Source organism: Castor canadensis, chromosome 13, assembly GCF_047511655.1.
Source record: "Castor canadensis chromosome 13, mCasCan1.hap1v2, whole genome shotgun sequence".
Taxonomy (NCBI): domain Eukaryota; kingdom Metazoa; phylum Chordata; class Mammalia; order Rodentia; family Castoridae; genus Castor; species Castor canadensis.
Window position 1 is genome coordinate 74,856,810 of NC_133398.1, and position 27,052 is coordinate 74,883,861.

The 27,052-nt window shown below is 37.2% G+C and overlaps 1 protein-coding gene across 1 annotated transcript in view; it reads left to right on the plus strand.

The window, feature by feature from the left end:
- Tmc1 (transmembrane channel like 1) overlaps positions 1-27,052 on the plus strand; it is a 125,952-nt gene that overhangs the window by 40,889 nt on the left and 58,011 nt on the right. The window contains exons 6-8 of the mRNA XM_074052182.1: positions 909-990; positions 9,598-9,704; positions 12,416-12,514. Of these exons, the coding sequence (XP_073908283.1) occupies positions 909-990; positions 9,598-9,704; positions 12,416-12,514 (288 nt within the window). The remainder of the gene's footprint in view (positions 1-908; positions 991-9,597; positions 9,705-12,415; positions 12,515-27,052) is intronic.

The window sequence follows — 27,052 nt, forward strand, 5'->3', positions numbered from 1 at the left end:
TATATTCATTTATTCTGTTGTAGATGGAGATTTGGGCTGTTTCTAGTTTGGGGTAATGCTCTGAACTTCAGAATTATACTGCTATTTAGGTTCAATATACCTACTCAGCTCTCACATTCTGCCAGCATAACAGGCACATCTGCCAGGTTATATTTCCCATTCTCATTCTTTCTAGTGGTCCCCTTGATGATAGATAAACCAACACTATGGAGAAAAATGGAAGGAAGACCTTTTATAAATAGAACCTATTAGTTTTTATCATGGTACCCTATGACACCATGCCTTTTCATTTAGTTGATTGCTCTGCCTCAGTCAGAGTGTCATAGAATTGAACCCACGGGAGAGAACACTTTCCTTTATTTAAATGATCCGTTTTTATACAATCTACTCTAAGAGACCAGAAGCCTTTCAAGGAACTATATATTATTTATATTTCATCAATTCCTTTATGTAATGAATATTAATTAAACATATAGTAAGTAACAATCCTTTATTATGTGCTAACTCAATTCCTGCTCGTTATTATCTGGTAGAATAGATTTTTTTGAGTGGTGGTAATTCCGCTAAAAGAAAGATCAATGAATATTTTTTGGTAATTTTTTTTGAAACAGTGTCGCCCTGGCTGGCCTCAAACTTGTAATCCTCTTGCCTCAGTCTCCATTTATCTGGTATTGCAGGCCTGCACCACCACACTCTGCAATAAATATTTTTTGAATTAAGTTAGTCTGGGGATGATGGAAAATAGAGAGGCAAATAAAACACACTGTTTTCCCTTTTCACAAAAAAGCAGTACTTAGAACCAGAAAGATCTTTCCAAGTTCATGGTCTTGTGATGTTTTGGGGTGGAAAAAAACATCTTGATAACCCAAGAGGTTGGATCTTACTATTGTACTCGACTTCCTTTTCAGAAATGGGCAAAATTTCTTCGGGATTTTGAGAATTTCAAAGCTGCTTGTATCCCATGGGAAAATAAAATCAAGGCAATTGAAAGTAAGTGCTCATTATATCCCAATAGATGAGGAACATTGTCCTAGCTAAATGTCTCATAAAGTTATTTCTTGGTTTATGGACTTTTAGAAAGAGGGACAAACAAACAAATCAACTAACCAAATACTTTACTTTTCCTCTTATCACTGTGAAGTTTTGTGTGTTAGTCAACTCTTAGTTCTTGAAATAATCATCCTAAAAGACAGGTTTATTTTGGGTCACAATGTCAAAGATTTTAGTCCATAGCTTCCTGACCATTTGGCTTTGGGCCAAATTTGGCAGACGCATGTGGCAGAGGAAACATGTTTCAGGACACAAAGAGAAAGATAGAAAGGGGCTTGGGTGCTAATAACCCCTTCCAATGTATCTCCTAGTGACCTATCTCCCACTTAGCCCCGCCTCCTAAAGGTTCTGCCACTTCACAACAGTGCCCCAAGCTGGCAACTAAGTCTTTAACACATTGGGCCTCTTGGGGACATTCCAGATCTAAATTAGCGTGATTTATTAGCACTTACCAAGAATGACACTGAAGACTTCACTTTCATGTCCTACCTTAGACCAAAACATTTCCACTCTGAACTGGCTTTTTCTCTTGGATAGGAAACTCAGTATTGCGCTTAACAACATTGAAGCATATTATTGAGAATGCAGTATTTTTTTTCTCTCTTACTTTTTTTTTTTTGGGGTGGCACTGGGTTTTTAACTCAGGGCTTCGTGCATCCAAAGTAGATGCTCTATCATTTGAATCCCACCTCCTGTCTGTTTTGCTATGGTTATTTTGGAGGTGCCTGTCTCTCAAACTATTTGCCCAGGCTGGCCTCGAACTGCAATCCTCTTAATCTTAGTTTCCATAGTAGCTAGGATTATAGGCCTGAGACACTAGCACCTGGCGAAAAGATAGTGGTTTTATTCTAGTAGTGAACATAATATTGAAAATATATACTCTCATGAATGTTAGAAAGTAATAAAAATGAACAATTTTTCCAAGCAGTAAAGAAGTCTTTAAACCTCACTTTCAAACTTGTGACAATGAGCAGCAGTTATCTAGGAACATGATAATTCATAGTGTGCCTTCATTTTGTACAATATTTGAGCACAACATTGCCATATTCTGGGTTTTGAGAAGGATCTAATTTTCATCCATGCACCTTCAGATCAGAGCTAGGTTTTCATGCTGGCTAAATGCATAATTAAAACGGAGGCTCTCTAGGGAGATGACAGAGCTGAGAGACATTTACTGACGTGCTTGGACATGTTTTAGAAATGGCGTGCCCTTAGTTCTTTCTCTTATTAAATGACAATGAATGAAATACATCAGATCATTAGTTGAACTTCCTCCCACAAACTTCTTGTACTACATCTTTCTTGCTTTATGTCTTGTTTAGTACTTGTCCCTATCTAAAATACTATATTTTAATGTAATCTCATTTCATTTCATTTTGTGTTCATGCCATTTTCCCAATAGATATGAAAGTAGATATTTTGTTTTATTCATTCCTAGATCCTACTTGGCATTTATATATGCTAAATAAAAATTTTTACACATTCTCTAAATGTCTACCATTCTACGAAATAAATGAAAGGATTTTAGACACATCAGAAAAGAGCAATTATCATGGAATCCTTAGGTTTCAATGGTATAGCTGGAATATGTACCGTGAGAAGCATTAAGAAACATAAGGCCATTTGGAGCAGTGAGATCCTGATCAAGGAATGTGGAAAGAACTCTGTGGGTTGTCCTTGCCTTGCTACAGATGAGCTGTTTGACTTTGAGTCAGTCATTCAGTATCTTTGGGCTTTAGTCTACTCATTTATGAAAGATGGGGTTGAATCGTGATCAGTTGTGAGAGTTAGCTTGAGAAATTTGTAATGCGAATGTATAGTTAACAAAAATACATACGAACAATTATTTTTAAAGACATTAGAGTAGTCTCCAGCCTACTCCAATAATAATGTCATACCCACCTGTGTTTCAGTTTTCCATCTTGAGTAGAGTAGACATGGATGAAGTTATTTTTATCAACAAAAACTACACACAGGAATCAGTCACACAAATGATCACCATCTATTCTGAATGTCACAGTAGAAAACACAGATTGAGAGTTCACAATAATTCCTCTAATTATCTTCCTTCTTCTTCCAATAAATTTGGAAAAGCCAAGATGGACAATTAAACAAATGTGCATTATTTTTCTTTCTATATATAATTTGTTGGGTACAACGTCCTGACTTCATCACTGTTAATGTTGCTTTCCCTCAACTGTAAATTGATCCTTATTTTCTGTTCTATCAGCCATCACCATAACTATCAGTTATGGAGTGCCACTGTGAGTTATACACTCTACAAATATCATTTCATTTAATTATCAAGGTGTGTGGGATATGCAATTTTACTTTCCTGTGGTACAGGTGTGGCTAAATAGCTGTGCTGAAGTAGTTACTAGCAGAGATGAGATACAAGGAAAATCTGAGTTCAAGCCTTTTTGCTTTAAAGAAGATATTTTAAGCTTTTATTCCTTTTCAGCATGCTTTACACTTCTATGCAATTCTATCAGGTCAATGGCAAGATGAGTAGTTAACTACTTTCTTGATAGTTATCCTACCTGGGGAATTAGTTCCCATTTTCTCACATTTACTTTTTATTTTTCTTTCTTTCTTTTTTTGATGGCATTAGAGTTTGAATTAAGGCTTTGCACTTGCAAAGCAGGCACTCTATTGCTTGAGCCATACCTCCAGTCTCTTTTGCTCTGGTTATTTTTTGGAGATAGAGTCTTATGAACTATTTTCCCAGATTGGCCTCAAATCACAATCCTCTCAATCTCAGTCTCTCAAGTAGCTAGGATTATGGGCATGAGTCCTCAGCACTAGGCATATGTTTACTTTTGAGTGAGTTATTTTGTTACACATTTCATATTTTGTAAGATTCTAATGTACAAAGATATTAATAATCATAAACAGATCATATTCTTTTGGACTACTGTGTTAGTTGGAAGGTAGGAAGTCTGTTTAGGAATATATTCTTAGAGTCATTGAATTGGACTAGTCAATTTGTAGGAAGTACTTTACCAAAGGTAAGAAAACATGTAACCGTGATGGTCTTTGAAGCTAAACAGGATGAAAAATGAAAGCAGTGGAACACATAACCTGTTTCTTAAATCTTATTTATTTATTTATTTTTTGTGGCATTGGAGTTTGAACTCAGGACTTTGCATTTGCTAGACAGGCCCTCTACCACTTGAGCTGTGCTCCAGATGCAATCCATTTTCTGAGGGTTGATGCCATTTTGTGCCTACCGACTCTGTACTTTAGGCAATCTTTTTAGTCTCTGATCATCAATATCTACATCTGGGGTTTCATATGAAATCTGGATGTTTGAGTAGTTACTATGCAAAGTCATTTCCAGGTTGACCTTCCATGATGTGTAATTCATAATCAGTTTTAGATGTATAGTCAGACATGTAAACTTTTCTATTTTATACCTTTGAGTGAAAATTATTGAAACATTTAAATAGAAAACATACTGAACGCTACTTCTTATTTGTCTTCTTAAATTCTTTTAAGAATGAAGTTGGCTAAATATGCACCCTATTTATAAACTATATTTAAACATATAACTAACATAAATGCTTTTCTTTAAAATAAATGATGATTAAAACATACAAAAGTTTCAGAAATATTGTTATATTCTTTTTGAATGTCAGAACCACCTAATAATCTCATCTTCTGAGTGAGCTTGGCATTACTGATTAATTAACTGAGTAAATGCTCACTGTAAGCCTACCATATCCTAGCTATGGTTGTAAGCACTATTGCTGCTGGCAAAGACAGTGAAAACCCTACCTTCATTTATTTTAAATCCAAATGTGTTTGGTGGGAGGGAAAGATAGATCATAAAATATGTGAGTAAGTAATGAGAATCATTATGGATTATGGATTATTCCAAAGAGAGGAAGCAATACTCTATCCTCATAAGTCTTTCTAATCCATGTACTCAATCTCTAAGTAAATACTAGCAAATATTTTAAAAATATGATTTTAATGCAGCTCCAAATGACCAGCCTTCACTGTTCCCCCAAACTCCTGATCAATAATCGGCAGAATTAAGAAAGGAACTAAACTCAGCCTCTGAAATTTAGGTTGTTACCATCTTGATTGTAGTAAGACCTAGATCCCTCTATTAGGATGGCTCAGATACTCACCTGGTGACTCCTACTCTGTTTTCATTTAAAATATTGATTTGCTAATACCTGCCACAGAGGATGCTGTGAAGTTCCACATTGCATGGGAATGCCATGGAGTTTTATACACTAGGCTTGTAAAGGAGTCAATACCTAAAATTTCAGGCTTGCTCTCATTGGTACGAACCTTATGAACCTCATTACAATGCACATTCTGTTGAAGAAACTGCATGAAAACGTATTCTAATATAATCTCTACCCACTGCCCTACAGATATTACTATTGAGACTGAGATTAAATAACTCAATGTCTTTCAAACTAAAGATTATAAATCTTTCTCAGAAACAAAATCTGCTTTTTTTTAATAGATTACAACACCAAAAATATATGATTGATTTATTTTTCAGACTAGAGATCACTTTAGGTGGGCAGCCAGAACAGAGTTTAAACCTTGTGTTTCTCTTCTGGTCCCCAAGGACTCTAGGAAATAAAAATCAAATTTCTCATGTTTAATTGTCTACTCCTAGGCTCATTGGAAAAAGATCTGTGCTTCACATCCTCATGTAACATAATGGTATTTATGCTGTACTCATATAGCCAGTCATTTATTTGGTGTTTTCCCATTCAGAAATGCTGCCTTATTCCCCATCTGTTCGAGAGGAAATTACATATGATGACAAGGTACAAATTACATTTCCTTAATAATAAATAACCAGGGGGAGAGGTGAAACTTTAACCTTAATTTGAAAGAAACACAAGAAGATTTGTTACAAGAGTATGCATAAACTTAATTCTCACTTTAACACATATCAAGGAATTTTAATACATTTCTAATTTACTATGGAAGCAGCATCTATCAATTGGATTAAAGAAAAGAAAAGAATTGAGTATTTATGGGAACTGTCCAAATTATGAATTTGAATTAGACTTAGATGATTGATAGACATTATCTACAAGTATTCTTTTAGACATGTATGTTCATTCCATAGTTGTTTTGCACATCACATTTTTAAAAGAAAATAATTGAACTACAGTCTTACTTGAGAGGCTGAAACAGGTGGTTAAGAGAGATCTAGATTTGGAGTCAAACACCTGCAGATGAAGATTGCATGGTTTAGAGTCCTGGCTCCATTGCTTACCACTTATGCAACCGTTGGTATAAGTCTCTATACAATGAGGATGCAACAGCTTCTACTTCACAGGGGCTCCATGATTAATAAGCTAACAAAGATCAAATAGGAGCCTGATGCAAAGATTCTTACATTAGTTATTATTATTCATCTCCTGCTTTAGTCAACTGCTGTGTTTAAGTTTTCAGAGTAATGAAGTAAGACTAACAACACTTAACCTCATCAGATTCTAAAGGCAGCCATCAAGATATGCTGGCTACTGTTATGATTACTACTACCCATCTTTGTTCCTTACAAGAGTAAATCAGGTTGACCTGAGACACTAAGCTTGTGGAAATGACTATCTTTTCTCTTATGATTTTTCAGCCACATTGTATACAATGTTTAGTGGATGCCAGTTTTTGTCAGCAGCCTTCAGTAAGATAGAATTGCTAGCATAAGCATGGTTAATAGTGGAAGCTTTCTTTTTTTTTGCGTTAAGACAGGGAAAGATTCTGTGGAGCTTCCATGCCAGTCGGTTGGCTCACTTTCTCATCTTTGTTTTGTTTTTGCACCTTCTACTCTGCCACAGTGTGTGGAATATGGAACAAGTGTTGACTTGTGGATTCCCTGGTCTTTCTGAACTGTGTTTGGGTCTTTTCTAAAATCATAGCTTTAATAGAATTTGTTTTACTGAAATTTGTTTTCTTTACATTTAGAGCTTTGTTAATAATCTACCTTCAACTAAAATAGTTGTGAAACAACTTTTAAGTCTCCGACTGGAATTTTGAAGCTTTGGACTCTAAATTGTATTTTATTTATAACATGTAGTGTGTGTTAGAGGAGGGGATATTTTTCTGAAGCATCTTAATTTACTTTTCTCTTTTGCATTACGTACATTTAAAATCTATGCTTAAGAAGCTCACTTTCCAGGGGTCGTATGAGGGCTGAGAGGTGCAGGTCATGGTGACAATCACAAGAAATCTGTAAGAAGGAAAGAAGAAAAAAGAAGGAAGGAAGGAAAGAAGGAAGGAGGGAAGGAAGGGAAGGAGGGAGGAAGAGAGAAGGAAAGGAGAGAAGAAAGAAAGAAGAGAAGAAGGAAAGGAGGGAAGAAAGAAGGAAGGGAGGAAGGGAGGGAAGGAAGAAAGAATGGGAGGAAGGAAAGGAAGGAGGCAGGGAGGGAAGAAAGTAGGGAGGAAGGAAAGAGATAAGGAACAAAGGAAGGAAAGGAGGGAGGGAGACAGGGAGCAGTGCTCATGGTTACAGTACGGGGCAGGGAGAGGAGGTATATCAAAACTACATGCTCTTGGAGTCTTTACTCCCATTCCTGTGTAGAACAGGAGATGTTTCTCTCTTTTTTCTTCCCTATTTCTCCATATTTGATCCTGTTATACTAAAATAAATCCTTGCTAAAACATCAAAAAAAAACCCCTAGAAAACAAAACCACATGCTCGTAAAATATGATACACCCCTCTGTAATATGAAATGAATCCGAGTTCTCTTTTGAGTTTGAAGAAAAACAAATCCTCAAAAAAATTTCTTTCTTCCAAAATGTCCATTCAGAAATTGACTTCTTTTTAAGTTTCCAAAAACCTTAACCTGGTATTATTATGGTTATACGTAAAATGGTACCTAAAGAACAGACAAAGCTACAGAAATAAAAATACTGCTCTCATGGGAGGATGGCCTCATTTACTAAGTAGAAGCTGGAATTTACACCACATGAAGTAAAAATGCTTCCCATTCAGAAGATTTCAAAGACAGAGGATTCAAGGATTTCATTGGCCATGAAATGGGGATTTGCTGAATGAGATTGGGCAGAGGTGCTTAGGCAGAAAGGGTGACTGAAGTTCGTCATTGTTTTTTCTTAGGCAACTGAAAGTGATGATGGGGCAGATTGGGAATGCTGAACCTTCGGTGATTAGCAAAGAATCTTTTCTTTGGTAAATCTATGACATTTCAACCTGAGACCTCAAATCCCTGTTTTTATTTATTCTTCCATTCTAGCTTTTAAGAGGATGCTTTTATTTATGTATTTATTTTTCCTCAGTCAATACAAATTGGCCAGATCACTTTACCATTCACTGTTTTGGGCAGGTGTGAGTTGACACAACATTTTTCCCTGTTGACTCTCAATTCATTCTCTAAAGCTGCAGTGATTTTCTTTTCAAAGGTGGCACCAATGCCCTACACTTTCAAGCCTCACTAATCAACACTTGTCAGTGACTTCTCATTATATTTTAAATAAAATCCTCACTTTCATATTGCCATAGGAGGCCCCATGTAATGTGGTTTGTCCACCTTTCAATGCTATCTGTCGCCACTCTCCTCCATCATTCGTTGTACTCTAACCTCACAGGGCTTCAATTTTGTTCCCCAGTTTTCCCAAGCTCTTTCCTTTCTCAGGATCTTTGTTGTTGCTTTCTCCTCTGTTCCAGGGCTCTTCCTCAGATCTCAGCTCCAATGTTATCTTCTCTGATACACCTCTCTTAACAAATCATCCTAAAGCAACCTCTATCAATACTTTACTTGTAGGACCCATCTGGCTATAATTTATTATATTATATTATAATCTTCATATATGTTTATATGTAGTGTGTTTTGTTTCCACATTGCACTGAAAATTAATTCTTAGAGCAACTACCCTGCCTATGACATTGTATTTCATGTCCAAGACAATTCCTGGCAGAAAATACTTAGTAAGACTGTGTGGATGAGGCTGGCAGAGTGGCTCAAGTGGTAGAGTGCCTGCCTAGCAAGCATGAGGTCTTAAGTTCAAACTGCAGTACCATCAGAAGAAAAAAAAAAAAAAACAGATTGTGTGGATAACAGTTTCTATGAAATGCCAGTAGTGAGAGGAAACAACACAAGATGGATGAAAGGAGAACCATCCATAAAGCATGTGGTGAACTGTTTTGAGAAGGATATTGTTTGCCTGAGAAAAACAGTAATTACAACTAACCACAGGCTGGGCACTGCAGTTACCACTTTACATCTATTTGCTCCCTTATCTGTATTAACTCAAGGAATAAAGTAGGCTCTGCAGGTAGCAATTTTATCTGCTAAGCACAAGGTAGCTTTCCCTAGGATGGACCCTAAAGGTGTAGGTTATAATCTATAGAGCTATAGTCTGTATACCTTCTCCATTCTATGTCACAGAGAGCACGTCCATCCTGACTGACATGTTATTTTCTTGGAGAAAGAAGGGTGGAGCTCATAAATGTGAAATATGTTTCAGTTAGGAGATGTATTTTGGGAAGCTACCATGGTGGAGCTTTTGTTTTGACCTCCCCCTTCACTCTTTTTATTTTCTTTGTAACAGGTCAGTTTGGCTCATCAGTGGCCTCATACTTCCTCTTCTTGAGATGGATGTATGGTGTAAATATGGTTCTCTTTATCCTGACTTTCAGCCTTATCATGCTGCCAGAGGTGAGATCTCACATCACATAAGAAGCTTCTCATGTGATCACTCTCCTAGAAAAGCTTTTATGTGGTATTTAAAAGTAGAATGACTAACTTACCGTGTTCACTTCATATAGTGATAAGATTTGTTAATAAGTTTAACCTTTAAAATGATTGGTACCCATGGGCCAAAGGTTTTAATCCTTGCCCAGAGGGTGTGTGACCCTCACAAAATTACATATAAAATGGTGTGTTTATTGTTTAAATGTGCATTTTCATGTGGAAAGTTAGTGACTTCCATTGGATTCTCAAGGTGGTGTCTGTGCCCCAAGGTTAAGCAGCATTGATTAAGAGGAAGGCTTAACATCAGTGGGCGGCATTTATTTTACCAAGTATGCTTTAAAAGAAATAATTCTTAATAAGACTCAAAGCATCCAACCTTTCTAAACTGAAGAAACATAAAATGAGCATTTTTCCCAGAAATAAATTAAGATCCCCCCACCCTAACATGCACATGCTCTCAATGGGGTCTGGTGGGGATTGATCTTTTAGGAACAAAGTCAGAATGTAAAATAGTCCAGATTGAGGAAGAAGGCAAAGCCCTGAGCTGATGTGGGAAAGAGAGTCAAAAAACAGATTAAGTTTGGGACCTTTGCCCACATGAAATTAAATGACTCTGACCGCATCACATGCTTACCATACATGAGTAGGTTAGATTTTATTTAACAAAGGGCTTTTTCAAGTATCAGTATTTCAAAACCAATTTGTTTAATGCAGCACTGACCAGGGCCAAAGTTTTGTGCTTGAGTGATTTTACCCTCATAGTTTAAAATAAGTGACATTTTCTTTTCCAAGCCTCCTCTTTAGCATAATGATAGTAATGTGTTGTAGTCTTAAATAGATATTAGCTTTGAATAGTGCAAAACACTTTTACTTCGCAACAAATTTATAAGGTAGACTGTCTTTAAGAATTTTCTTTCCCCACTTAAAACATGTGGAAACTGAGTCACATTTGGTGATAGGACATAGTGATTGTCTCAGAGAGAGTTATTTATTTTTACTAAGTTGTTCTGGAACTATGGTCCATGATTCTACCTTTTATCTTCACACTGTGCACTGTCATAGAGGAATGCGGATGTAAATGATAAGCCCTGTGTAATTTATCTCCCAAGTTAAAACTCTCAGACAATGTACCAGAATGTGCATGTTTCATCTATTTCAAATTAAAACCAACTTTGTTTTTGCTCATCTTTCTAAAGAAACCTGAAACAATCCCCCACCCAACCCCCACTCCATCACCGCTTACTGAAATACCACTCGGTGGCAGAGGCAGTAGAAATGGAGTCTTGTCAGCTGCAGTTGCTCTTTCTACCAAACCATGCTGCCTCCATGTGGAGGAAATGAAAGGCTGTCATTAATCTCTTTGAACTCTTAGATTACACAATGCCCAGTGTGTGGTGGTTCATGGGATGCATCCTGAAAGCTGGGAGCTTATTGGCTTAGGATGCTCTTTCATAGGTTTGTGTTAGATGCTAAGAGGCATCCTGTTTCTTAGGTAATGATTACTGATCGTACAGTCTGGGAAACCAGAGGGCCAAAGGGCTACAGCAGAAGCACATGCCGTTTGTGTAGAGGAAAATGAGCAGGCACTGGTTTCCAGCCCTTGCCCAGTCAAACTTTGCACACAGGCTTCAAACCACATTCATCTTTTGCCCCAGCCCCAGGTGAGGGAAGTTCTATTTCACATAAGAAGCAGCTTTTGCTGTGTACGGTGGCTCAAGTCTGTAATCCTAGCTACTTGGGAGGCAAAGATTCGGAGGATTGTGTTTCAAGGGCAGCCTGGGAAAAACTTCTCCAGACCCCATCTCCACTGGACATGTTGGCTGGTGCCTGCATTCCCAAACTATGCAGGGAAGTACACATAGGAAGTTGGCATCCAGGCTATCCTGGATAAAGTGAGACCTTGTCTCAAAAATAAAAATAAATAATGCAAAAAGGCCTCAAGTGGTAGAGAATGTGCCTAGCAAGTGTAAGGTCCTGAGTTCAACCCCTAGTACTGGGGTGGAAGAGCAGCTTCTGCTTGGCAAGCCCATAGGCTGGGCTGCTTTTTCCAGTTCTCATCTCCCTATGACAATATTCTTGCCCTGCCCCTGGCTGACTGCCTTCCCAGTACTATTCCCAAATGTACTTCTCTCTCTTCTAATTGGCTAGAACAAATTAGTTATGGCATAGATACAATAATCAGGATGCAAGTGTTCCCTTGTTGACACCCTCTAATTACATGACTGATTCTCTTCAGACTTCTCTTCCTTGACATGACAGAGAGACCCCCCTTCCTCTTCCATTTCTATGCCTAAGGAGTATTCTTACATGAAATGTGGGTAGCATAGCTTTGTACTTTGGTACTATAGTATCCCCAAATGTCACCTCTCTTCTCTCCAGACGTCCTCTAAATCAGACCACTTTGGAGGTGGTGGTGGGGCTTCTCAGCAAGCCTCCTGGAAATTGTGGTTCCCTAACCCTGTTAGTCCACTGAACTAAGGATACAGAGTCCTTAGCACTCCCTTTGTTTTTAACTCTGGATTTAGTTGATTCCCAGAAAACAGGACCCCACATGGAGACCCACAGAGTCCCTATGAAAAAGTTTCAGAAGTGCTTTTTAACCAAAACCACTTGTGATCACATGTGTGCTTCAGATTTTGGTTTCAATTGTTAACTGCTCTTTTTACTTCATATAGTACCTCTGGGGTTTGCCATATGGCAGTTTACCTAGGAAAACAGTCCCAAGAGCTGAAGAAGCATCTGCAGCCAACTTTGGTGTGTTGTATGACTTCAATGTAAGTATTTCCACACAACTGTGTTGTAGGGGAATGGACTTTTTCTTATGCTATTTTATTCTAAAATCCTGTGGCCTCTTTTACCAGGGCAGGCTGAATGTCTTATAAGAGATGGCCCTGCCTTCTGTTTAAAAAAGAAAAAACATATATAAATGTAGATAAGATTTCAATATATGAAAATATGATTAAGTAGAAATGCAGACTTCTGAATAAAGAGGAGCTCAGAGTTCAAAGACTTGAAATAAATATTCTTAACTCTGTCTTTGAAAAAGAATGAAGGAAGAATTTGTAAATGTGCCTTTTGGAAAATTTTGTTGAATCCTTTGAGCATTAGTTTTTCCATTTCATATTAACATCTCCACTTTCTAAACAAGCCTCCTATTCAATATTACTCAATAGTCACTGCTAAATAAAGCTGAACACTATATACTAAGAAATACTAATTCTAACATTCAAATTATACGAAAATGAGTATTACTCCCTCGTAGCAAGATGAATATTATTCCATTGTAGTACTGAAATGAACCTTACTCAATTGCTAAGGCCTTTGAAGAGTTGTTTTAGAGTATGATTCAAGGCTGAAACAATGTAAAATTCCATACATTCTTTTTAAAAATACTGACCAGACCATATGTCTGGAACCATATGGGTGGAAAAGTTTCAAGGCAGAGATTGGGGATTTGGTAATTCAAAGAATTTTTGAAGAATAGCAAAAAAGAATAAAATTTTATGTAAACTATCTGAGGAGGAGGAGGAGGAAACGCCAGTCTTCCTCTTTAGAGTGTTAATATGCATATTTCACTGATGTTTTGATTTCTATAGTTTTACCTTTTCTCAAATTTTATAAAGTTAATAGAATTATAGGGTATTTAGCCTTCAGATTCTGATAACTTTCACTTTTATTATGCTTTTGTGGTTCACTAATGCTGTTACATGTATCAGTAATATGCCTTTTTATTGCAAAGTAGTATGGCTACACTGTACTTTATTTATACATTCACCAATGGATGGATATGTGTATTCTCCTTTTTGGTTATTTTTAATAATGCTGCTATGAATGTTTGCACACATGTCTTTGTGTGGACATATGCTTTCGTTTCTGTTTAGTAGACAGGTAAGAGGGAAATTATTGGATAAGTGTATGTTTAATTTTTTAATAATCTACCAGTTCTCAAGAGTGGTTTTACCATTTAATATTCACATAGCAGGATAGGAGGACTGAAGTTTCTCTGTATCTTTGCAGTTGGTGTTGTTTGTCTTTTTTGACTATAGCATTTCATGTTGGAATTATAATGTTATCTCTTTACCATTTAAATTTGTATTTTCTTTTAAAATTAGGTATTGAAAAATTAGTTATATATATTTAGAGAGTACAAAGTCATTTTATTATTTTTAAATACAACGTGGAATGATTGAACCAACATAGTTAACCTATCCATCACCTAAAATATTTGATGATTGTGATAAGAACATTTGAGTTTTACTTTCTTAAAAGATGTTGAAATGATCAGATATGGTAGTGCACAGCTGTAATCCCAGATACTTTGGAGGCAGAGGTAGGAGGATTGCCAGTTCAAGGTCAGTCTTGGCAAAGTCAGTGAGACCCTATCTCAAAACAAAATACAAAACAAATGAGTAGGGAGCATGGCTTAAGTGGCAGATCACTTGCTAGCATGGCAAAGGCCTTGGACTTGTAACTTGTAAAGAAATATTAAAATGTGCAATACTCAGTTATTAACTATATTAATCACATTGCACAATAGATCTGAAAAAAACCCCTCAAACTTATTTCTCCTATCTAAGGTTTTTGCATCCTTTGGTTATCATCTCTCTATTCTCCCTCTTTGTAACTTTTGATAACCATTATTCTACTGTCTGCATACATGAATTTAATTGACAAGATTGCACATATAAGTGAGAACATGCCACATTTGTCTTATTTCACTTAGGGGTAGACTGTAAGTGGAAAGTAAGACCCTTCACCTCACAGCCCTTTTCGTGGTGGGTATCTTTATGTGAAACTGAGCTTCTGAGAGTTCTCATCTGCAAATTGGAAAAATATTATCTAACTCGAAGAACATTAAGTAAGATAATGCACAAAAGAGCATAAAGCACATAGTAAGTATTTATAGTCTCACTTTTTGCCTAGGCTAGCCTGTATAGTGACCCTCTTATTTTACATTCTCCATCTTAGCTGGAATGACAGGAGCATGCCATCACGTTCAGGTATTGGTTCTGATGGACTCTCGTGAACTTTTTGCCTGACCTGGCCTCTAATTCCAGTTCTCGCAAGCTCAGCTTGTGCCTGGCTAAAAAGAATACTATTCTTTTTTTTTTTTTTTTTTTTAAAAAGCTATACCCACACTAAAGGCAAACAGCTATAAGGAAACAGAATTGGGATGCTGGGCTGATTGTATTAGACAAGACCAGATTTGTATATGGGCAAGGTAATGAAAGGTGGTTTATGTGATACTAAGTAAACAAAGAGCAAATAAAATCATCTGACTTTAATGAGGAGTTTTTGAAGATTCAGGGAAATGAAGTGATGAGATTATCAAATTGCTCACTGAATTAGATTATTCTTGCAGACATATTAACATTGTTGCTTTAAGGAGTTCTATATAATATATGGATTTTATGAGTTTGGAGATTTGAAAAGCTTTGTTATTGTTTTTTGCAAAATTTTATTTAAAATTTGACATCCATGTTAGATGTTCTGTCCAGTTTTTTGTCAGAAGAAGGAATTCAGTCCATCCAAGAATAAATAAAAGAGAGTAGGGATAGTGGTATATATAAATATATGAGACAAAAGAGTAGGTCTACAGCTCAAATAGTAGCTTAACAACTTAATAGTTATTCTATTTATATAATAACTAATCCACATTCTAATCTAGTGAGGTAGACCTTTCCATCCTTAATTTGCAGACTGGGAGAGTGAGGTGTGATGGAAGTTGATAATTTTCCCCAATTTGTATGGGTGGTAAATGATGGGACTGGTGTTCATTACCACTCTGTGTGACTCTGAAGCCTGGAATTAGGCCCCTGAGATAACTTTAATTTTATATTAGAAATTCACAAAGTAAGAGAATGTAGAGACAGAAATGCCCTTAGAGGTCTTCCATCTCATGTCCCACATTCTAAAGATAGGGAAGCCAAGTTTCAGAAGTAAGCTCAATGTCTGTTGTATGAGGGGCCCCTAATCTAGTTTGTTTCATGTCCTGTATCCTACTGATAATTTTCCTACTATGATTTCCAACAGCATTCTCACTGACTGTCCTGGAACACTGAGTGAACCTGTTTAACACTTTATCTATCACAAAGCAGGAATTGAAGTGATTGGATCCCTTTTTCACAACTGATGATAAACTTGCAGTTTCTGAATCAGTTTCTGAAATAGAATGACAGGATCAGTATTTCCTCTTGTCTGAGTTCCTTAATTGATCCTCTGAACAATGACCTCACAGAGGTGCCACACTGTAATATAGATCTATTATTCCATCTATCATGACACCATGGAAGAAACCATTGATCAGAATCCTTATGTTCCATTCAAACTCACTATTATGACTTCCAGAGGCCCAAGAGACATAACGAAAGAGACAAGTTTCAGGCCCAGGGCAGAGATGATTGGGGCTTAAACAGTATAATAGGTTATGGGTTGGTTTGCTTCTACTAAGAAGGATAATGTGCCAACTTAGCTAGGCCATTCTGTATAGATGTAAGTGAAGAAGAGGAGAAAAATTAAGTTTACATTTATAGAATATAAAAAATAAGTGCAAGCATGAGCTTTTGTGGTAGAGGAATCTATTGAATGGAAAGGGCCAAAAAACTTTTGGGTAGAGGTAGAAAGTTGTGAGGAGCCATCAATTGATTGAGCTTCATTTGGGTACCTTGAAACTTCTTCCAGACTCACAAGAGCTCAGTTCTTGGTGACTTATAAACATAGATCACAACTTATCAAATTCTCTTTGACAGTATACCATTTGATATATGTAAGGGCAATCCCAGTCTTACAGTTCCTCAAAGTCTCAGTTTATCATTTACCTTAATCATATTTTTGATCCTCTCACTGAATGCCTTCTGATGATTCTTACTACTCAGGAGGGAAGTCCATTTTATTGAAGCAGCAAGAAAAAGAGAAAATATCTAATAGATGTTCTTTGAATTAAATTGGCATAAATGATGTATGAATTAGTAGAAGAAGAATGAATTTAAGCCAATGTGTTAGTCAGTTTTCTGACACTATAAGGAAATAACTGAGATAATTAACGTATAAAGAAGAAAGGGTTATTTTAGCTCACAGTTTTGTGGGTCCAGTTCAAGATGAGGCAGACCTATTGCTTTGGTCCTCTGTGGACTACCATATGGCAATGGAAGGGAAGCAAAAGAGGGAGACACTGGGTCTCAAAATCACTTGCAAGAGCATGCCATATGACATAAGGATCTCCTGCTAGGCACCACTTCCCAAAGATCCCACAGTCTCCCAAGAGTATCACCATGGATGCCATGGTTCTAAAATATGGGCCTTTAGGGAACAGTCAAGATTCAAACTACTGGCAAGATACTTGGGAGCACAAGGTCGATGTAGGAATGATAAAGGCTCTGCACAGGTTTGCTATGTTTGTAAGGAGAAAAATGGAGGAACAGAATGGAATTTCAAGGAAGCTTAAGCTGACATCAGATAGTAAGCTCATATAAGTAAAGATTTGAGGTATGAGGGTCAGGTGTGAAGATGCATACCTGTAATCCCAGCTATGCTCAGGGAAAAGGTAGGAGAATCACAGTCTACTGGCCCCGTCAAAAGTGCAATACCTTATCTGAGAAACTAACTAATAGCAAAAGTAATAGAGGTGTGGCTCAAGTGGTAGAGGCCTGAGCTTAGTCCGTACTAACTCTCCCCCAATCCCCCCAAAAGAAAGATTTGAGATGCAAATGAAGGAGAAGGCATTTGTCTTTTCAGTTTGAGGGCATCTTGTACATTGCTTATCCATAAACACTGAGTTGACTTTGCCTTCCCTTTTCTCCTGGTCATGATAGGTGTGAGAAGTAGGGAAACCGTTGAAGGTATAGGAGAAGAGGGTTAATACCAATTACGTCTTAAGTAGGGACATATATTAAATTTTATCTTCATAAAAACTCTTTAAGATCAAGATTCTTAATATTTTTACAGTACAGGGAATTGGGCCTTAGAGAGATAATTTGCCAAAGACAACACAGATAATTAAAGGAAGCACAGGAATTCTAACTTAAAATCTGGCTGACTTTCATGTCAAATTGTTTGTTTTACTTTAACATATCATCCCAAGCCTATTTCTTCTTTCATATCCCATCCTTGAAGCTTGTCCTCAAAGGACCCTGGTCACCTGGTCAGAGATAGTATGAATGCTAATAAACAGGGCTCAGTTTCTCATTTAACCAGCTTCAACAGTGCTTTTAATTAGTGATCTTCCAAAGTAACAGTGTCTACTCTGGAACATAACTTATTTCTCCTAAATTTCTTCATCTTTTATTTTACTGGCCACATTTAGGGGAGATATTTTTGTGATCTTCACACAGCATATCATGTTTTACTTTAGAAATATTTCAGCAGTTTTAATGCGTCTTTTCACTTCCACTCTTTTGCATCCAGCAGAATAAGACGAAACACAATGGAGAATGCTAGACAGAGCAGGGCTTAAAATATAGCCAACATGACTTCTTTGGTATAACTGTTGTTTGAGCCTAGCCCAGTGTTGGGTCAGCAGTGACTAAACTCCTAAATCACACTTAATTCTTTGGTGACACAATTCCAATCATACTGTCAAGCTTCCTGGGGACAAATTCAGGCTTGTATATTTCCAAGTATTCCCTTGTGATCAGAGATCAGGGTCTTCCCTTAGGAACAGGGCTATAAGATTGGCAGTGATGAGGACACTCACATCTGAGTATGTAGTGAGATTCCTTTGAAGAGTTCCCTGATCAGAGTAGAGTGCTGCCCAGGCATTTGGCACTGGGATGGTCAATGTGTAAGAGCTATTCTTCCCTAATGCCCATATCTGCATCACTTCCTCAATGGTTAATGCAGATCTCTCTGGTTCAGTAGGCTTATTAAATTTGACTAAAGGAAGAGACATCTCATATATACTCTTCTAGGTCCTAGCTTCTTTCTTTTGCTTCATAAACTCAACCTTTGTTTTTTGATAGTACTGGAATTTGAAGTCAGGTCCTTGTGCTTGCTAGGCAGGTGGTCTATCACTTGAGCCACACCACTAGGCCTTTTTGGTTTACTTATTTGCAGATAGAGTCTCACACTTTTTCTCAGGCTAGTCTGGGACTGTGATCCTCCTTTCTTTGCCTCCCTTGTCACTGAGATTATAGGCTCAACTTGACTTACAGAAGGTCTTGCTAAATTTTTTTTTGCCTGGTTCATCTTTAAACTGCAGTCCTCCTGATCTTCACCTCCTAAGAAGCTAGGATTATAGGCAGTAGCCACCCATTCTCCCTCCTCCCGTCCCCCTTTTTTTTTTTGCAGTACTGGGGATTGAATTTAGGACCTTGTGCTTGCTAAGGAAGCCACACTTCTAGCCCTTAAACCTTTATGATATTGCTTATGATAGAGAGATTCCTCAGTCTGTTTTTGGCTTTCTTGATACCCTGAACTTGAGGAGCTGATTTCTTAGAATCTGATATACTATGCTATTGTTTCTTTGTTTAAGCAAAAAATTTGGTTGGTTTTCATTACTACCATCGGACCATACCTGGCCAAACCAAATATGTGCTTTCTTTCTGAAAATATTTGGGATGCCTCTTACTTATAAGATGAAAACAGCATTCCTTCTTTGGGTATAAGAAGATAAATGGATTTTCTACTCGTTAATCCAGTGAACATTTATTAAGTATTTGCCAGGTTCCAAAAATTAAGTGAAGGTGAACAAAGTTCAATAAAGCTCTGCCCTCAGGAGCATAAGGTCTAGAAGAGTAGTCAAATGATCACAAAAATAACTGTAACTGTAAGTGCTTTAGGTGCTATGAAAAAAACGTATATAGGATTAAGAGAGCTATAGTAGGGAAACTGACACGATTTAGGGCAGAAGGGAAAAGGATGAATAATAGGAAAAGTTATCCTCTGAGAAAATAACATTTGACTTGGGCTCTGAAGAGTCAGTATGAGGTCCCAATTTAGGAGAAGGAGATGCTGTGGTGAAGTGAGGTTGCTTTACTCAAGGAATGGAAGGAAGGAGGGAAGGCCAGTGAAACTGAGCTCAGAATGTAAAGGAGAAGCAGGGACACATGGCATTGGAGAGATAGGAAGGTACCAAACTATGTGGGATCCTTTAAAATCTAGACCATGATTTTTTTTTCTTAGAATAACTGAAAGTAATTTAAGCAGATGATGGGTGAGTAGCTCCATTACCAAACTTGGATTTGAGATAAGTCAACATAATGACCAGATTGAAGACAGACAAGGTGAATGTGAAGAGACCAAGGAGTGTCTATCAGTATGTCCAGCTGAGCAACTTAGATTGTTTGCTAATTTCATCTTGCAGGGATTTGCTGATATGTAAACATTGGTTGCCAATCTAATAGAGTAAAGGCTGAGCAGTTGAATTAGATTAGAATCCCACAGCCTATTAAAGGGTAATCTATAATTCAAATACATAACACAAAATCAGGAACCTGGTATACTTGTTGTGATTTCTTACATTTACAATATTTGAAAGAAATTCAGTAAAAACTTTATTATGTGTGCCAACTCATGTATCTCCAATAGATATCACTTACTTATAAATTAACTATATCACTAATCTTAAACATTTGAAATAAAGTATATGCTTTCATTTGAGATTGAAAATTTCTGAACTCAAATGTTTTCCAAGTAGTTTCAATGCTTTCTCTATTTTTAATATTTAATTGCTTCAAAGACTCCCATTTAAGTAGATGTTAATAAGGTAGTGCCTATTATAGGCTGTATCCAGATGACCACACACCTCTTCATTCATGTGGAATTCACAAAGCTTTTCTCTGCATGACTTCAAGGAATAATGGACAAATTTGCAAATCTGGAAGTCATCCAACAACAAAATTTAATTTGATGCTTTAATCACCACTTTGTGAAACAAAAGGAGACTGTGTGTGTGTGTGTGTTGCTACAGATGGAACCCAGGGCCTTGCATATGCTACACAAGTGTTCTAGTACAGTCTATGACTGCTTTTTCTACATGGAAAAAAAATCATGACACTTTCAGTTAGAGACCCTGTGCAGAGTGGCCCTTGGTGCTGAAATAAAGCACCAACCAGAATCAAACTTTCTATATCCTGAGCCCCAGCCCATGGAAAGCCTCCCCACACCATGTTACACTGAAAATTTGGACCCATTTCTCACTTTTGCTGCCACTGCTGTTACTACTCCTGCCAGCTCCAAACCTCCTGTGTGCCAATTGACAGAACAAACAGGTGAGCACCAGGTACCATGTGGAACTCCCCTGTCCACCCCTGGGAACATGAACCAGCACAACCCTTGGGGAGGGTGAGACCACATCAGAGCTTCTGCTTATATGCCAATACCAGGACTAGATGCTGGAGGAGTAACTCCAGAACTTAAACTAAGACTGAAATTCTATTGTTTCGGAATCTGGCATCTTTTTTTTTAATTGTTTTTCCCCTCTTTTTTGTTTGTTTTATTATTGTGGGTTTTTTATTTCTATTTTTATTCCTATTTTCTTTTTATACTATCAACTTTACCATCATCATCTTCTCATCCTTATTCTCATTCCTTTGACTCTCCCTTCTCCTGTGCTAAAATCCACTGCTCTCCTTCCCAACTACACTTTCTGCCCCTTCTCATACACTGTTTCTCCCTGCCCACGTCTTCCCCTCCAATTCTACCACAACCTTTCACCAGACAAGCCCTCCCTCCTACACACTCACAACTTGCAGAACAACCTACTATACCAACTTTACACATCCCCAAGGCCCTGCAATCCCTGACACAAGCACATCCTACTACAACAACAGAAATACACCCACACACACACAAAGGCCACAAAACCCAGCAGCCTCCACACAACTTCCCCCACTCACCCACCCCACCTCCCACCTCCCCTTTTAGTGCTACTCTATCCAACTCCCCAAGTTTCTATAGCTAGCCCAACAAAAAATAGCCCCCCCAACTCCCACTGCTTATACATACAACCACCAAGGGGTCTTTGATATAATATATAAAGTACTGGTCAGGTAGTGAATCTGTGAATTAGTTATTGCTACATTACACCTCCAGACCAGGGACAGAAACAGCACACCAACTTAGCTAATAACCAGGAAAGCCATAACACAAAAATTAAATCAAAGGAAAGAAAACAGGTGACTAAAACAACCAACTAGCTTATCAAGAACATAGTTTCATGGTACCAAGTGGAGCAATGGGAAGAAGAAGAAGGGATGAAAACCACTCTGTGTAAAAAAGTAATTTAATACAGTATTCAGAAGGAAATAAAAGAACAGATACCCAGTTCCTGACCCCAACAAAACAAAGAGAAATGACACCATGGAACCCAGAGATGCCCACAAAAACAACCTGAAAGAAGAAATCTTGCAAGTAATCACTGAGAATTTCATGGAAAAGAAACTAGGTGTGGTTAACCAAAATGTAACAAGATGTACACAAGAAATTTCAAGACACCAAAAATAAAGAGTATGAGAAGACACAGAAACAAATAAATGAATTCAGAGGAGCCCTAAATAAACACCAAAGTGAAACAGAGAACACTATAAACAGAGAGATAAATGAATTAAATGTGGAAATAAAAATATTAAAGAGAATATGGAAAGCTCAGAAAAAAGAATCAAACAGAAACACAAAACACAGTGGAAGGCCACTTCAGAAGACAAGACCAAGTGGAAGACAGAATCTCAGAACTCAAAGATAAAACAGAAATTAAAGAAAAAACTAAAGAACTATTAGTCAAACCTCAAGACCTGTGAAAGGAATATGCAAGAACTCACTGACTCCATCAAAAGACCAAACTTGAGAATCATGGGCATTGAAGAAAGAAAAGAGGTCCAAGCAAAAGGGGTTGGTAATATATTCAATAAAATAATAACAGAAAATTTCCCAAATCTAGAGAAAGCTATGCCCCCTCAGGTACAGGAAGCCTCAAGGACACCAAACAGACCTGACCAAAATAGAACCTCCCCAAGGCATATGATCATTAAAACAACAAGCACAGAGAATAGAGAAAGAATACTGAAGTCTATAAGAGAGAAAAAACAAATAACATATAAAGGTAAACCCATCAAAATCACAGCAGATTTCTCAATGGAAACCTTAAAAGCAAGAAGGGCATTGAGTGACGTATTTCTGGCACTGAATGAAAATAACTTCAACCCTAGGATACTCTACCCAGCAAAAGTATACTTCAAAATAGATGTAACAATAAAAATCTTCCATGATAAGCAGAAACTAAAACAATATATGACCACCAAGACACCACTACAAAAGATTCTCCAAGGAATTCTGCACACAGAAAATGAAAGCAAACAAAACCATGAGAGGACAGGCAGTATCAAACCACAAGAGAAGAAAAGACAAGGAATCAGAGAATAGCATTGATTCAGCTGCACACAACCAAATCCTTAAACAACAAACACAACTAAATGGCATGAATCATCACATACCTATCAATATTAACAATGAATGTCAATGGACTCAACTCCCCATCAAAGGCACCATTTGGCAAACTGGACTAAAAAGGAAGATCCAATGTTTCTCATTGACAGAAATAAACAATGACTTAGAGTGAAAGGCTAGAAGAAGATTTACCAAGGCAATGGCCTCCAAAAACAGGCAAGAGTAGCAATACTTATATCAGTCAAAGAAGACTTCAACTTACATTGATTGAACAAGATGAAGAAGGACACTTCATACTAATAGAAGGTGAAATACGCCAAAAGGAAATAACAATTATCAGCCTACCTAATTTCATCAGACATACTCTAAAGGACTTAAGTAGTGGGAGACTTTAATACCCGCCTCTCACCAATGGATAGGTCATCCAAACAAAAAATCAATACGGAAATTCTAGAGCTAAATCACATCATAGATCAAATGGACCTGGCTGATGTCTACAGAATATTTCATCCAACATCCGCACAATATACATTCTTCTCAGCAGCCCATGGAACTTTCTCTGAAATTGATCATTGTCTTAGGGCACAAAAAAAACCTCATCAAATAAGAAAATAGAAATAACCCCCTGCATTCTATCTGATCACAATGCATTAAAACTAGAATTCAACAACAAAAACAGCAGTAGAAAACATGCAAACAATTGGAAGCTGAACAACACATTGCTCAATGATCAATGGGTCATTGATGAAGTACAAGAGGCAATTAAAAGGTTCCTGGAAGTTAAAAAAAATGAAAACACAACCTACAAGAGCACAGCAAAGGCAGTCCTAAGAGGGAAGTTTATAGTCATGAGTCCATATTTTAAAAAGACAGATAGATTTCAAATAAATAACCTACTTCTACATCTTAAACTCCTAGAAAAACAAGAACAAGCAAAACCCAAATCAAGCAGAAGGAGAGAAATAATAAAAATAAAGGCCAAAATTAATGAAATAGAGACCAAAAAAACCACACAAAGAATCAAGGAAACCAAAAGCTGGTTCTATGAAAAAATAAACAAGATTGATAGATCCCTAGCAAATCTGACTAAAATGAGGAGGGAAAAGACCCAAATCAGTAAAATCAGTAATGCAAAAGGGGAGATAACAACAAAACCAAGGAAATCCAAGAATCATCAGAGACTACTTTGAGAACCTATATTCCAATAAATTTGAAAATCTTGAAGAAATGGACAAGTTTCTAGGTACTTATGACCATCCAAAACTGAACCATGAGGATATTAACCACCTGAATAGATCTATAACACAAAATGAAATTGAAGCAGCAATAAATAGTATCCCAAAAAAGAAAAGTCCTGGACCTGAGGATTCTCTGCTGAATTCTGTCAGACCTTTAAAGAAGATTTAGTACAAACTCTCCCCAAACTTTTCCATGAAATAGAAAGAGATAGAATACTGCCTAACTCATTCTATGAAGCTAGTATTACACTCATCCCACAACCAGGCAAAGACACATTCAAAAAAGAGAACTATAGGACAATCTCCTTAATGAACATCGATGCAAAAATCCTCAATAAAATAATGTCAAACCGAATCCAATAACATATCAGAAAGATCATTTATCATGACCAAGTGGGCTTCACCCCAGGGATGCAGGGGTGGTTCAACATATGCAAATCAATAAATGTAATACAGCACATTAATACAAGCACAGACAAAAACCATTTGATCATCTGAATAGATTCAGAAAAAGCCTTTAATAAGATTCAACACCACTTCATGATAAAAGCTCTAAGAAAACTAGGAATGTACCTCAACATTATCAAGGCAATGTATGACAAACCTATAGCCAACATCATACTGAACGGAGAAAAACTGAAACCATTTCCCCTAAAATCAGGAATGAGTCAAGGAAGCCCACTATCCCCACTCTTATTCAACATAGACCTGGAATTCCTAGCCAGAACAATAAGGCAAGAAGAAGAAATGAAAGGAATACAAATAGGTAAAAAAAACTGTCAAAGTATCCCTATTTGCAGACCACATGATCCTATACCTCAAAGACCCAAAAAACTCTACCCCAAAACTCTTAGACACCATAAACAGCTTTAGCAATGTGGCAGGATACAAAGTCAACTTAAAAAAATCATTAGCTTTTCTATATACCAACAATGAACAATTTGAGAAAGAATATATGAAAACAATTCCACTTATAATAGTCTCAAAAAAATCAAATATCTAAGAGTAGACTTAACAAAGGATGTGAATGACCTCTATAAGTAGAACCACAAACCACTGAAGAAGGAGATTGAGGAAGACTAATGAAGGTGGAAAGATCATGGATTGGTAGAATCAACATAGTAAAAATGGCTACACTACCAAAAGCAATCTACATGTTCAATGTAATTCCCAATCAAAATCCCAATGACATTCATCACAGAGATTGAAAAATCTACCCTTAAGTTCATTGGGAAACACAAGAGACCATGAATAGCCAAGGCAATACTCAGCAAAAAGAGCAATGCTGGAGATATTACAATACCTGACTTTATACTACAGAGCCATAGCAATAAAAACAGCATGCTACTGGCACAAAAACAGATATGAGGACCAGTGGAACAGAAGAGAGGGCCTGAATATGAATCTACACAGCTATGCCCACCTTATTTTTGACAAAGTTGCCAAAAACATATGATGGAGAATAGAAAGCCTCTTCAACAAATGTTGCTGGGAAAAGTGGTTATCTGCCTGCAGAAAACTGAAACTAGATCCATGTTTATCACCCTGTACTACTGTCAACTCAAAGTGGATTAATATCAGACCTGAAACTCTTATGGTATTATAGGAAAGAGCAGGGAATAGTCTGGAAGCTGTAGGTATAGGCAAGGACTTCCTCAATAGAACTCCAGCAGCCCAGCATCTAAGAGAAAGGATGGACAAATGGGACTACATAAAATTAAAAAGTTTCTGCACAACAAAAGAAATGGTCTCTAAACTGAACAGACCACCCACAGACCGGGAGAAAATATTTTCTGGCTATACATCAGACAAAGGACTGATAACCAGAATATACAGGGAGCTCAAGAAACGAAATCCCCCCAAATCAATGAGCCAATAAAGAAGTGGAACTGAACTAAACAGAATTTTTTCAAAGGAAGAAATCCAAATGGCAAAAAAACACATGAAAAAATGCTCACCATCCCTGGCCATAAAGGAAATGCAAATCAAAACCACACTAAGATTTCACCTCACTGCTGTTAGAATAGCTATAATCGAAAACACCACCACCAACAAATATTGCCGAGGATGCAGGGAAAAAGGAACCCTCATACACTGCTGCTGGGAATGTATGCTTGTACAACCACTTTGGAAAACAATATGGAGGCTTCTTAAAAAACTAATCATAGATTTGCCATATGATCCAGCAATACCACTCCTAGGGATATACCCAAAGGAATGCGACTCAGGTTACTCTAAAGGCACCTGCACACCCATGTTCATTGCAGCACTATTCACAATAGCCAAGTTATGGAAACAGCCAAGATGCTCCACTATTGATGAATGGATTAAAAAATGTGGTATTTAAGTTTCTGCTGGGTATTGGGGGGGGGAGGGGGCGGAGTGGGTGGTAAGGGAGGGGGGTGGGGGCAGGGGGGAGAAATGAACCAAGCCTTGTATGTACATATGAATAATAAAAGAAAAATAAAAAAAAATTCAGAAAAAAAATGTGGTATTTATACATAATGGAATTTTACTCAGCCATGAAGAAGAATGAAATTTTGTCATTCTCAAGTAAATGGATGGAACTGGAGAACATAATGTTAAGTGAAGTTAACCAGGCTCAGGAGGCCAAAAATCATATGTTCTCCTTTATAGGCGACTTTAGACCTAAAACAAATGCAGTAATATTGGACATGGGTCACACACTAAGGG